Genomic DNA, 13,728 nt, shown 5'->3' on the forward strand with positions numbered 1-13,728 from the left:
GCAGAGACACACAGCCTGCGTGATCTGCAGCTGGGGCCCCGCCAGGGAAGGAACGGTGAACCATTCCTGAAAAATGTCACAGGCTCAACACAAATGGAACCAGCTCTGGAGTTTTCTGACGTCGGATCCAAAATGAGGATGCAAGTGAACAGGAGGTCAGGGAGATGAATCTAGAATCCCTCAGCTCAGCTCTGAAAGACGGCTGCTGGCACGTCAGCAGCAGCTCTTCAGAACCGGATCCCTACCCATTTCCAGAGGGGGCTGGGTCTGTTCCAGAATTCTCCGAAATCTACACAACAGGGCTTCCCTCCCCTAGGTCTGAAAAATGGTGACAGGCTCCCTGGGGATTTTTAAATACTTCCAAAAGCCAAGAGGGAATGAGCCCTGCGCCTCTGGCCACAATGGCTGCCAACGCAGGGGCTAGCGCAGGCCTCGTGCAACCCCTGGCTGGCTGGCTGAGATCGCTTGGATTTTTGGAGTGTGACTCACTCATGAAACCAACACTACTTTCTGTCGGGGAAAGACAGAACAATATTCAACCTGGGAAAAGGGATTCTTGGTGGTTATAACACGACTGGTGACGACGGAGGATCTGTTAAAAGTTGATGTGGGTGTGTCCTGAAAGGGTCGGCATATTCAGTTGTGCAGGTTACACACTGCATAACTCTAGCGGGTGCCACCATCAACACTGCAGATATCAGAGGGTTTTCGTTGGTTGGTTTGTTTTAATAAGAATTCTTTGAAAAACGGCAGTAAGGTGTCTATACTGACAAAATCAGTCTATACTGACAAACTCAGTATGTTGTGTGATTTTATGACCCATGGGGGCTAAGCGTCTCGAGGAAGGGCTGCCTTTTCTATTTTGCACAAAGGTATTGCGTGGATTGCTGGCAGCAGCACCGTGGATCCACTCCATGCAGCCTCTGCGCAGAATGCAGGGGGACCAAGGGCCCTGCTATGACAGCAAGCGTGTCTGGATGTTTGGAGGACAACACAGGTGGACCCCACGTCGCTTCACCAAAAATTCAGCCCCTCTCCAAAAGCTAAAGCTGGCCCCTGCCTTCCTTGGGGAATTTCTCCTGTATACTCACCTCGGCAGGAAGCAGGGTGTAGGTGTAGAATTGTTTCATCTTGGTCACCAGATCGTCTGTGGAGAATGTCACATACTCCACAAACTTCCGGTTCAGCAGGAACCAATCTGAGCCCCCATCCACGGCAATGCCCTCTGGGATCCGCCGGTCCCCCAGGCGCCACATGTGAGCATCACACTCCAGGAAGAGCCGATCTAGGCCTTGTTTCCGGATGAACCTGGGAGAGACAAAGTAGCCCTTAGCTCAAAAGTGCCCTGAAAGAGGGAAGTCCAGCCAGAGTTCTAATAGTAACAAAACAACACAATCACAGCCATAACAGCATTTATTGAGCACTTACTATGTGCCAGGTACCAAGCCAGGGCTCTGTGTCTAGTTTATCGATGGATCCTCACAGCGAGGCAGGTTCCTAAACCCCTAGAAGGCGGTACTATCATCGCCCCCATTTTACATAGGAGGCCACTGAAGCTTAGAGAGCGCAGGGGACTTGCCCAGTACAGTTAGACAGCAACGACCACCTGCTGCATCTGCTTCCTCTCTACAGAACATTCGAAATAACCTTGTTACGCCACAGATGCCTTGGCAGTTTGGTGAATGCAGCCCATGGACTCTCATCTCAGAAAAGTGCTCTTCAATGCACACAGTATGTACGTGGTTACAAAATACCAAAACATAAAAATAAAAAACCACCGAAGTTATGACATAGTAATACATGTGCTTCTTGATTCACACATCGTATACAGGATTACAAAATATTTTTAAAAACACCAAATGTATGATAACACACGTGTTTCTTTATTAACACATTAAGAAATAAGATATCACGGCAGGTCTCATAACTACTGTAATTCTGCAGAAGCAGTGAGCATAAATGATATTTAGAGGTATCGGCACCAACTATAATGTGATATGAAAATATGTGATTCCCGTGGGTGATTAAGTCACAGTTACTGCTAACATGACTGTGGTTCCTTTGCTACCTTTAGCTGCATTTCAGTTAGAATTTGTTGCAAATAAAGATGTCATTTTCTTTCCATCCAAGGTCATGGAACCCCTTGAATTTTACCCACAAAGCCCAGATTAACAACTCCTACCCTAGTAAGTATATGTATAATCATCTCGTTTAGGATTTTGCAAGGCAGGCAGGGCGGAACTGGCATTTGCTATTTTGCAGATGCAAAAACCAAAGCTATGCAGGTCCCAGAGCTGGTGACATGGGTGTGTTGGGGGTGGTGGTGGACAGAGCTAGAGCCACACCTTCTGGCCCAAACTCCCAGTCCGTGAGCAGTTAGCATTCACTGCACACTTACGGTGTGCCAGGCACCATGCTGGGCCCTGCTGGGGCTCAGGGAGAAGTGGGGTGATGTTCATTCCTAAGGTCTAGAGGTCTCCCAACCCAGGGATCTTCCCGCTCTTCCAGCCTGCTGATCCTTACACGTGTTCAGGACTCTGGATTTTTCCAGCTCTTATAAATTTATAACTCTCTTGCATCAATGCTTCTCCGCGCTGCCACCACCATGACGTCCCTACTCCCTGTGCCCACCATTATACATACCCTTCTGTGCAAGGCTCCTAGACATGCTCTGATGCTCTCCCTGTTCCCCCCTCCCCAGCCTCCCCTTGTTAACTCCAATCTATCCATCAGATTGCAGTCCAGAAGTTATTCCCTCATTCTCACATCACTGCCATTTCTTCCACTATCATCACCATCATCGTCCTCTTCATCACCACCATCATCATTTTCGTTATCACTGTAATCACCATCTTCATCATTACTGTCAAAACCACCATCATCACCATTGTGACCATCACCACCATCATCATCATCATTATCATCATCATCCCCACCACCATCACCATCATCATCCTCATCGTCACCATCATGGTGGCAAAACCATACCTCAAGGTTATCATTCCAAGGGCTTTATGTGAATTACCTGTTTTAACTCTCATGAAAACCCCAGACACAGTACTTTTATTAACCCACTTTTACACATGTGTGAACTCAACAGCTTGCCATGATATATTTGTGTGGTTCTTTCATTACTGTCCACCTCCTTCGGTAGACTGTGAGCTCCACGGGAGCTAGTGTTGTTCTCGTTTTTGCTCATCCCTATGTGCCTGGCATATAGTAAGTAGCGCTTAACAAGTATTTGCAGAATGAATGGATGAACCCAACCCATCAATGAGCAGGTGTGTGCCCAGCCCCCTCCGCATTTCCGGCTTTATGAAACAGCATAAAGCACAGGTTCTACCTCCTGGGAAGTGACAGTCTAACTGAGGAAATACCATACAGGTACAGGTAACCACAGTGTCAATGAATTTCAATGCACTGCTAGAAAAGTGAGGACTGGAGCAAGGCTGGAAAGGCAGGATGCTGGGGGCGTGGAGGAGGCAGGGCCTGAGCCAGGCTGTGGAGGCTGCGTGGGGAAGAGGAGATGGACGTTCTAGACACAGGGGACAGCCGACCAAAGGTGTGGGCTGGGGGGGCACTGGCTTGGCTTAAGCAGGAGATTGCTTTGGGCTGGTGACACAATTTGTGGTGGTCACATGTTTTTAATTGTAAGCCTAGCACTGCTGGCAGCCATCTTGTCCCCATGAGTACACGGGCTGTCTGACAATAAAGGCAAAGCAGAAATAAGAGAGGAGAGACAGAAAGACGCAGTGTTCAAGTCTTGGTGGGTCTGCTTGAGATCCTGGATCTCGCTGTGCCTGACCCACCCCCGGACTTGTCAGTTATGTGCTCAAGGCATTTTTGAGATGGGATTTGTCACTTGCATTTGAAACAATCCTGACTAATACATGCTTGAATGATTTCAACTTCATCACGACCATGATGGGTGGGATGTTCTTAGGCTCCAGAGGGGGCAGGTAGCCAAAACTGTGGCACATAAATGCCACCTCTCCCTCTAAGCCAGTCTGCTCAGAGTTCTAGGGCTCTCTGCATGTTCATGGCAGACTTCATCCCTTTGTCTTCAGATGGGAGTTAACTGTCTCCTCCCAGGTAGACCCTGTTGTCACTGGAACCAACCTTGGCTTCCTCCGTTCTACCTCCCTTACAGGTCCTGGGGCAGGGCAGGGCAGGGCAGGGCAGGGCAGCTGCTCAGCCGCTCGACTTCAGGGTACAGAAGCGGGAGATGATCCCACCCTGCTAGTCCTATTGAATTCCAGAAAGAATTCCTGCCCCCCAGGCCTCCCACAAATCCCCTGACATCCACTCAGGGGAACCGCATGAAACCCCATTAATAAACCCACATCCCCAGCACTTTCTTGTGCATCAGCAGAAAACCTGTCTGTAGACGTTGGCTACCATTGAAGATAATGATGTCATACATCTAAGTCTCAACATTGACGGTGGCGTAAAAGACAGGGTGGTGATGATGCTGCTGGCTTTTCATCTACAGGGCACTGTGGCTTTACTTGTCACTAGCTGGGTGACTTTGAAAAGTGAGGAGTCCTCTCTGAATCTCAGTTTCCCCCTTAGCAAAAGGACAAAGTTGGCCTGGGTCTGGGTTATAAAGTTAAGTCTGAGTGCAATGCGCACCACCCGAAGGATGGACATATTTGAAACTCGGACTTAGGGGGAGGGGGGCAAGGGCAACATACGTAACCTAAACATCTGTACCCCCATAATATGCTGAAATAAAAAAAAAAGTTAAGTCCCTACAGGGGTCAGACCTATCTTGGAAGTGTGTGAAAGCGACTGAGTATAAGACACCGGGGAGTGGTGAAATGAGCAGAGGAGTAGAGAACGCATGTGCTGAGAGGCACTTAAATTCCTTAAAGTATTTCTGGCTAAATAAAACACATCTCTAGGCCGAATCCAGCCCATAGGCCACCAGCAACAATAACCTTGGGTTAGGTAATTCCCGAGGTACTTTCCGGCTGTGACATTCTATAAGTCACTCTATTATACCCAGGAAGAGGGTATGGGGCAGACATTACCTTACATATGGACACGTGGGAGCCCAGAGAAGGCTGACAACTTTTGCGAGGACACACAGAGCACTCACACAAGGGCAGAACCTACCAGAAGGTCCAGGTGTCAATGTCACTGCTCTTGTCCTTTCCCTAACACAGCTTTCCACATGCAAAATCCAAGCTTATTAGCAAAACCATGTTCTTGCTGGGGAGTGACTTGATGAAGATTTTTCATTATATTAACAGTATCACTCCACTGAAATGTAACTCAGCTCTAACCCCATTAAAGGAAGGCCCTGAGTTTAGGAAAATAAAATCCTGCCTTGCTTGACTGTGGCTAGTGCCAATTATACATAATGCCCAGTCGGTGCACTTAACCATGCTTGAAATTTTAGATAATTTACATTCAAACTTACATGGTGACCAGACTGAGAGAGAGACCAGACTGAGAGAGAGAGAGAGAGAGAGAGAGAGAGAGAGAGAGAGAGAGAGAGAGAGAGAGAGAAGAAATACAGGTGAGAGGACTAGCAAAATTTTTCTCTCCACAGACCAGCTTTTTAATTTCATGTTCCATTATGTGGGATAACAGTATCATCTTGCAATTTTAATGTGATGTCCCAGACCATAATATCCAGATACAATATTTATGCAGTCATCTCCAAAATGAAATATTCATGCAGTTGGGAGATTGGTTGCTGTATTTACTGCATTCGAAAACAGATAAACTGCAAACGCATGCTTTGGTTAATTATGAGTAAATAGAGACAACCAATTTTCTAGGTCTCAGAAAAGCTTCTGGGTCACACAGGCTACCAGGGACTTATTTTAAACTAGGAGAAGGTGGCAGAGGTCCAGCATCTGGGTATCGACCAGGGGGAAGGCATCAATTGCTTGGGTAGGGATTTGCTTTTTTTCTGCCCATGTATTCACAACTTGAACAGGTAAACTTGGAAGGCAAGGTAAGTCAGTGAACTTACTTTTCACAAAGGCCAGCTCATCAACAAAGGGCGCATGGCTCTCTCACCTGAGGGATGGGACACACACACACACTTGCAGCAATGGGCCCTGTACGTAGAAGGTGACCAAGGATGCTCTCTGCCCCTCCGATTCATTTCCCGTTGACTAGGTTACCTGGGGCAACCGGGTGCACAGGTGGCACCACAGCAGAACAGACATCAGACAGATCTAGGTACCACTCCTGCCTCTGCTTTCACAGGCTGTGAGGGGTGGGGCTGGCTCACCCTCTCGGAATGCCAGTTTCCTTATCTGTAAGAAGAACCCCACAACACCTGTCCCTAAAATCTCCTGAATCAGCTGCAAAAGTGTGATGGATGATGCTTCTCGAAGTGCTCTGCAAAGTGTTTAGTAAGCACTGTTCACCCAGGCGATGACCGACCCGACCATCAACCCCTTCTCACACAGCGAGCGATGAGCTCCCTCCCTCATCCCTGCCATCCCCAATCCTCGTCCATGCTTTGTTTATCTCCACTGCACTTTTCACTTTCTCATGTAATATACATGGTATTTATTTAGTCTTTTCTTTATTTCTACTTACTAGATGTAAGCTGCAAGGTGGCAGAGGCTTTTGTCTATTTTTGTTCACCACTATATCCCGAGTACCTAGAACAGTGCCCAGTATACAGTTGGTGCTCAGTAAGTACTGGCTAAATGAATAAAGGGAAGGACAACAGACACACTTGTTGGGCAGTCAGGAAGCTGTGACATTAGTTAACCAGGTATCAGATGCTTACAGCATACATCTGACAGACAAAGGAACTGAATCTCAGAAAGGTTAAGTAATTTCTTCAAAGTCGCACAGCTAGAAGTCTTATTAGACTTCAATCCAGATCTGGCTGAATCTAATGCAAGCTCTTAATTACTCTGCCATTCTTTGCTGTCTTCAGAATAGGCTACCTGAAGCCAAACATGGAATCATTTGCGTTCAGTTTTACTTCCTCTGTTCTCAGAAATGGGCAGTTGATCTTCCTGAGATTTTTCTCTATTGGCACAATATGGGACAAAGTCATAGCTAAATACGATTCTATTAGGAAGTTCCAAGAACAAAATCTGCTCAGCGGAGCATCGAAGTAAATCAGATGGAGCGGGGAAGGGGTCCCGATTCTCCCCTATGGGAGAAGAGGTCAGGTAAGAAAGTATCTATGGTCTTTGTTAAAGGCAGACTACGAGGAGGTTTCTCAGTTCAGTTAATTCTCTGGCTAAATCTTAGCATGGTCATTAAGTGTGGAATTATTCCAGAACTGTGTTGTCCCATAGTGAGTTCTAGAAGGAAGAACTCCATTCCTTTGATTTTACAGGACATTCGAGCAAAAAGGAATCTTAGCAATCAGCTAATATAAATAATTCTACCAGTGAAACAACAACAACAACTGAGACTCAGAGAGCATGAACGACCCATCCGAAGTCACAGAACCTACAAAGAAAACTCTCCTTCTTCTATCTTCCTGTCTAGTGATCTGTCACCAAATCCAGATTATTCCTTCAGCATAAGCGTAGCCTGAGCATTTTAGTTAAAAAGTCAAGTCGTGGAATAAAGCATAAAACCCGCAATGTATGAAACCAGCCAGCTACATGAACAGGCTCACATGCTACAACTGTACGATGCAGAGGACAGATTTTGAGCCCTGGGGACAGACTGCTTGGTCCAAGTCCCGTGTCTGCTACTAACCTTAGGCAACCCCGATCATGTGGTGCTGCAGCTTCTCATGCGGAAAATGGTGATCGGAGTAACACCTCACAGAGTTGGTGTGAAGGTTTAAATGAGATTGCATACAGAGAGGGCTTGGCACAGTGCTTAGCACACAGTAAGTGCTCCATAAATGCTCATCAAGACGCTTTACATCTTTCCCTCGTCAAGATGGAAATTTTGCATTTCTAACTCTCTTCTTGTCTCTTCTGGGATTTGGTAGACAGGTATAAGGGACACCTCTACGGCTAAGGAGAAATCCTTATGTCTTGAAAAGCAAGGACATTTCAGCACCAAGGACAGAAATCCAAAGCCCCCACACGAGCCCCATCTCCTGCAATCATTTCAGTTGTGCCGGGCTGGAGACAGCTGTCACGCCTCTACCCTGTAGTAGCTGGAAGAGCAAGAGGGCTTGGGGCATTCACTCATTTTGCAACTCTAGAGAACACCTTCGATATTCCAGGCCCTGGTCTATGTGCTGAGAATATGATTCTAAATAATACGGACATCATGCCTACCCTCTCTTCTAGGAGGAGAGATAAGAAACATAAATACTATCAGCTACCATTTATTGAGCACATACTACACTCTAGGCCCTGTTCTACACACTAAATATATAGTCTCTTATTTAGTCTTCACTACAACCCCAAGAAGGCTCATGTTACAAATGAAGGACTAGAGACACAGAGAAGTTAAGTAATTTTCCCAAGACCACACAGCTGGTTAGTGGTGAAGGTGGGATTCAAGCCTTAGAAGTTCTGCATTCCACACGCTAGCCATGAGACTCTAATGCTGCTCTGATAAAGAAGTAAGTAGACATAAAAAAATACAAAATACAACTATATAATTACATACCATGATGTGTGCTATATAGGAAAATATCTGGGTGCAATAACAGAAAACAAAGAGATAGGGACTTAATAAGTGGCGACTGCTGGGGAAGGCTTTGTGGAGGAGGTGGCACTCAAGCTCGATGAGAAGGATGAGAAGGAATTAGTCCTCTGCAGAGCTGTGGGAGGAGCTTTATGAGTGAGAGAAATTGCTTGTGCGAGGGCCCGTGTGGCTGAAATGAGGGAGTGCCAGGAAGCTCGGCTTTGCCGCCTCATTTCAGAGCGGCAGACTCTGATCTGATTGGCGGGGGGACATGCCCTCTGTAAGCACACACGGCCGGGATGTGGAGGGAAGCTCTGTGGTGAGCACCCTCAGGGCGTCAGTGCAGTGCAGTGGTCAAGAACCCAGACTCCGGAGCCACCCCGCCTGGGTTCAGGTCTGTGTCCCCAGTTATGAGCTGTGTGTTGTTTGATCTCTTGCCTCAGTGTCCACATCTGGAAAATGGGTATAATAACGGCTGTACTTATATCATGGGGATGCTGTGAGAACTGAGAGTTGGTATCTGTAAGGCATTTAAGACAGTTTGTGGCACACGGTCTTCCACGTGTGACTATCGTGACTGCCCTGTGTGGAGAAAGGCGGTGTGGGTTTGACATTTGAGGAGGGAAGAGAAAGAAACCCAAGTGGAAATGCAGATTCGTGGTCCTGAATCCTGGGGCCTGGGGTCCCCAGGATTGGTGGCCCGCATTCTTCACAGAGCTTGGGATCCCAAATCAACCTGTACCTCCAAGTTGTCCCGAGGTCTGTTGAGGGATAATACGTTTTGCACATTTCACATATTTTTAGCAATGCCGTTTACTGCCTTTTGTTCTGATTATAAAAGTAATGCGTGTCCTTCGGAGAAGGTTCAGAACATAACGAAAACGCAAAGAGGAAATTAAAAATCACATTCTACTTCTCAGATACGACACTGTGAACATATTTTCCCCTAGTCTTTTGTCTAACTTCTTTGTGTATTGTTTTAAAGAAAGTTCGGTTCTGTGGATGACCCAGAACACCTGTAGAGGCCCAGGGAGAGCGTGCGTGTGCGGTCCTGTGTGGGTGTCTGCACATCAGGCTGTATTTTGACGTGGCTGCCGTAATTGGATTAAATAAAGTGAACATGCAAACAGTGATAAACGCACCGGCTGGGTTTCAGGAAAGCAAAAGGGAAATGCAATCTGCTTTCCCTATTGGAGATGAGATATTAATTATCTCCTCACAACAATCATGGCGCTACAAGTCAGCCAGGAAGAGAGCTCTTCTCTCAATAAGCAAGTTGGCACCAAAGGAACCCCTGAAAGCAGATTTGCCTGGAGGAGGTTCCTGGCCAGGCTCTCAATGGATTTGCCAACTTTTGGTTACACATTTGCTTGTTTATACAGCAAGGGAAGTTTGGGCCTGAAGATTAGTTCAGTGTCAGAGAAGGGAAGCTGGTGAGGCTGCTCAGACGCCATCCTAGCATGCAACAGGGAGTGCTGCCTCTGGCAGGCAGGGTCCAGACCTGGGAGGAGAAAGGAACTTCTTGGTGCCACTTCCGATCTGAGGCTAAAACTCGTCCTAGCATCCTACCTGCCCAGCCTTCTTACATTTGACATGCTAGTTGTTTCTCTCGGCGTTGTTGCAAGTGTCTGTGAACTGTTATTGATTTGTATGTCATCTTCCAGATTCTTCTCCTTCCTTCTTCATCACCATCACCATCATTACCACTACCACCATCACCACCATCATCATCATCAACTTAATAGGCATAGCTAACTGTTCCAAGAGCGTATCCACATATTAACTTATTTAATTCTTGCAACAATTCTACAAGGTTGGTATTATTATCATCATTCCCATTTTGCAGGTGAGAAAACTGATACACAGGTAACTGATGTACATTGCCCAAGGTCACACGCTCAGCGAGTGTTAGAGCTGGCGAGTGAGTCCCGAGAGCCTGATTCCTAACTGCTCTGCTGTTTGCTTTGTGTAGCGTCTACATCCGAGCCCCCTTAGTATTTCTCTCTAAGTCAACTTTAAATAGCTTCCACGGTTTTCTTTGAACTTAACCTTATCTTAAGCATAATATCCATTAAATCATGGTTAGATGGGCTAATCATATACATTTTTGTTGATACACGTAAGATCGATACCTAACTTTCACAGTATGCCTGTTTATGAAGGAATCTCACACAGTGGTCACTGGTGGATCATGAACACACGTTGGGAAATGCTGACTCTAGGAAGTAGGGGAGGGACCTGTCCCCCACCCGTATAAAAAGTAATTCTGCCTAAAGTCGGCAGGGTTTTGCTATACATCCCCAAAACTTAAAACTGCAGGTCATCTCAAATGCAGTCACTAATCATGGGGTGATAAAAGAACACAGGCCTTGAAGTCAGACCCAACCAGGTTCGAATCCCAGCTCTGCCGTTCACTAGGTGTGAGGCCCTGAGCAGTTAAGGCAACTCTCCAAACCCCAGTGGGATCTTTCTGAAGTGGGGTAACGCTGCCAAATGGAGTTGGAATGAGATAATGCACTGCCAAGTGCCTAGCTCGGTGCCTTCCCCTGGTCAGTGGGGATGATCAATCCCCCAATCCCATGATCCTGACCTGGAATTTATAAAGATGAGGAAACGGGGGCATGGCCAAAGTCATGTGCTCAAGTCCCGCTGCGACGTGGCAGAGCTGGCATTTGGACCCAGGTGGCTGGATGCCAGCATCCTTGCTTTTGCCCTCCACCATACCACACCCCAGGGCTAAACACTGGGGCCCTGCTGACCTTGACCGAGGTAGAGACATTAGATCAACCAAGGCAGGAAAAGTCCGAGAGGAACCCCAGCTCTAGCTGAGGGAGTAGATTTTTCCTTTCCATCTCCCTGGAAGGGGGCTGTTCCCACCCACTGAGACCTCAGCAGGCTGCGGAGACTTGAAAAACTTCTCTGATGCTCCCTGAGTGGAGGCCAGGAACTCCTGGGGATGTTTCCAAAGACTAGATTATTCAGGTCGAGGGTAAAGGTGAGGGCGCCTGCTTCTATGGGCCCTGCTGAGGTTGTCTGAGAAAATGACAATTGTGCTGCGTGTCTTTCCATACATCTAGTCACTTTATTCTTGGAGGGAAGCAAGGAGAAACAAGGGATGGGACTCTCGCCTTCATTCAATTACAGGAACAGTCAGGACCAATTTGGCAGCTATTAAAATACTAGTTTGCCTTTACGTCATCTCTTCGCAGCGGGGGCTGGAATTCAGAATTGGCTGCTAAAGGCTGGACATGAAGATGGGTCAACGTTGCCATTAGGAATCAGGTGGAGTTAAAAACTGAGGCCCCCTGCGGCCTGTTTTGTGTCTCACTGTTTGCTTTGTCCCTCCCCAACTTTCTGTCTTTTAGGATCCCCGCCTCTGTGCCCTCCTCTTTTGCAAGGGCTGTCTGGGAGCGTGGACGAGCAGAATGGGAAGGGCCTCTGCAGGCATCTCGTTCAACACCTTTGCTTTTCAAACGGAAAAAATGAAGCCCAGAGAAGCAGGGTGGCCGCCTCAAAATCACCCAGCGAGCTGGAGGAAAGCGGGACTAGAGGACGGAGAGGCTTCCTCATGCAGGAATGAGGAGCTGGACTCCGTGGACCTGCCCACCTGGGCTTCAGTCCTAGCCCCGCCCTAGCGGTGTGAGCTTCATTAAGCAAGTTACGCCACCTCTCCGAGTCTCGGTCTTTTTCTTCTGTAAAATGAGGGCACTGCACTGCCAATGGTCACCCCCTGGAGACGGGGAATTTAACCAACACACAGGGAAATAGAACTAATATGTAGTCTTGGTTTGACATTGCTTGAGTTGCCTGATGCAGCCATACCTGAAGTTAGTGCCAATATTTTAGTTACCTGATCCAATAATTTTCTATACTCTTAAGGTAGTTTGAGCTGGGTTTCCGTCATTTCCCACCGAAAGAGTTCTTTCTAACACACCACCAGGGAGGACCCTGAGCCAAGCCATGCCCAGCTCTGCTCACCTGAGAGAGACGACAGATGATGGGCTGTAGCTGGCTCGTTCACGCAGCAGGTGAGGCCTCAGCTAACGAAGAGGGGAGAGTGGCAGAGGATGCCACATTGGCTCATTTTACTATTAAATTAACACTAAATTACTGCCCTTACTTCATGTAAATGAGAGAATCCCAGCTGGGGACTCGTGTATGAGTGTTAGAACTTGTGAGCTATTCTGTCCAGAGAACTTTGGGTTTCAGGGTTTTGGAGGCAGGTTCAAGCAACCTCTCCTTGGCCTCACCCTTTACCCCGTCCTGTGCCATCGGGTACCACTGTCAACTACTGATGCACGTCGATCATACAGGATGCATGCACACACCTAGAGGCATGGTGCAGGCTCATACACCATCTATTTCTTTCTCCTATCAGCAACATTTTAGTTCTATGCTAATCATAACGATGACATCCTCCTCCTCGTCATAAGCATTTACTATATCAAATGCTTTATATGTAGCATCTCATTTAATCCTCCCAATGAGCCCATGAGTGCAACTCTACTAATATTTCCATTGTACAGGTCAGGGAACTGGCTCAGAGGGGTTAAGTCACCTGTCCAGGGCAACACAGCTAGGACATAATAGATCAGAATTCCAACCCAGGAGGTATAATCTCAAAGCCCATATGCAGCTCCTAGCACAGTGCTTGGGAAATCGTGCACAGAGAATAAATACTGAGTAGGATGAAAGGAGGATACTGGGGTGGATGTAATTCAGAGACGCAAGTTCATACGCTTAGAATGGGCTCCTTCCTCATGATACAAGTTTGTTTCCACAAATCATATATTAGAGGCTCCCTGGAGAAGAAGAGCTTTCATTCTCTACCCCTGGGTAGGGAACACCAACATCTGGGCTGCTTCTGATAGCCAACCACCCCTCCCTCCATGGAATCATGCCTGGCCCCACCTTGTCCCTATGGCTATGGGGCCAGAAAGACCTGGGTTCAAATTCTACCACTTATTAGCTGTGTGATCTTTGGAAAAATCATGTAGGCCTCTAAAACCTTCTCTTCTTTTCATGACAATGATGGTAAGTCTTAAGTGGCTGTAAGAACAGGATTAGATCGTATATGGGGTGGCCAGTGGAGTAATTGGCACTTAGTAGGAGCACAACGCACAGTGGCTTTAATTCTTCCTT

General features: G+C 47.2%; 1 protein-coding gene across 1 annotated transcript in view; it reads right to left on the minus strand.

Moving 5' to 3' along the window:
• XYLT1 (xylosyltransferase I) overlaps nt 1-13,728 on the minus strand; it is a 137,498-nt gene that overhangs the window by 25,594 nt on the left and 98,176 nt on the right. The window contains exon 6 of the mRNA XM_012647555.1: nt 1,092-1,308. Coding sequence (XP_012503009.1) covers nt 1,092-1,308 — 217 coding nt within the window. The remainder of the gene's footprint in view (nt 1-1,091; nt 1,309-13,728) is intronic.

The sequence above is a fragment of the Propithecus coquereli genome, unplaced genomic scaffold (assembly GCF_000956105.1).
Source record: "Propithecus coquereli isolate 6110/MARCELLA unplaced genomic scaffold, Pcoq_1.0 Scaffold27, whole genome shotgun sequence".
Taxonomy (NCBI): Eukaryota; Metazoa; Chordata; class Mammalia; order Primates; family Indriidae; genus Propithecus; species Propithecus coquereli.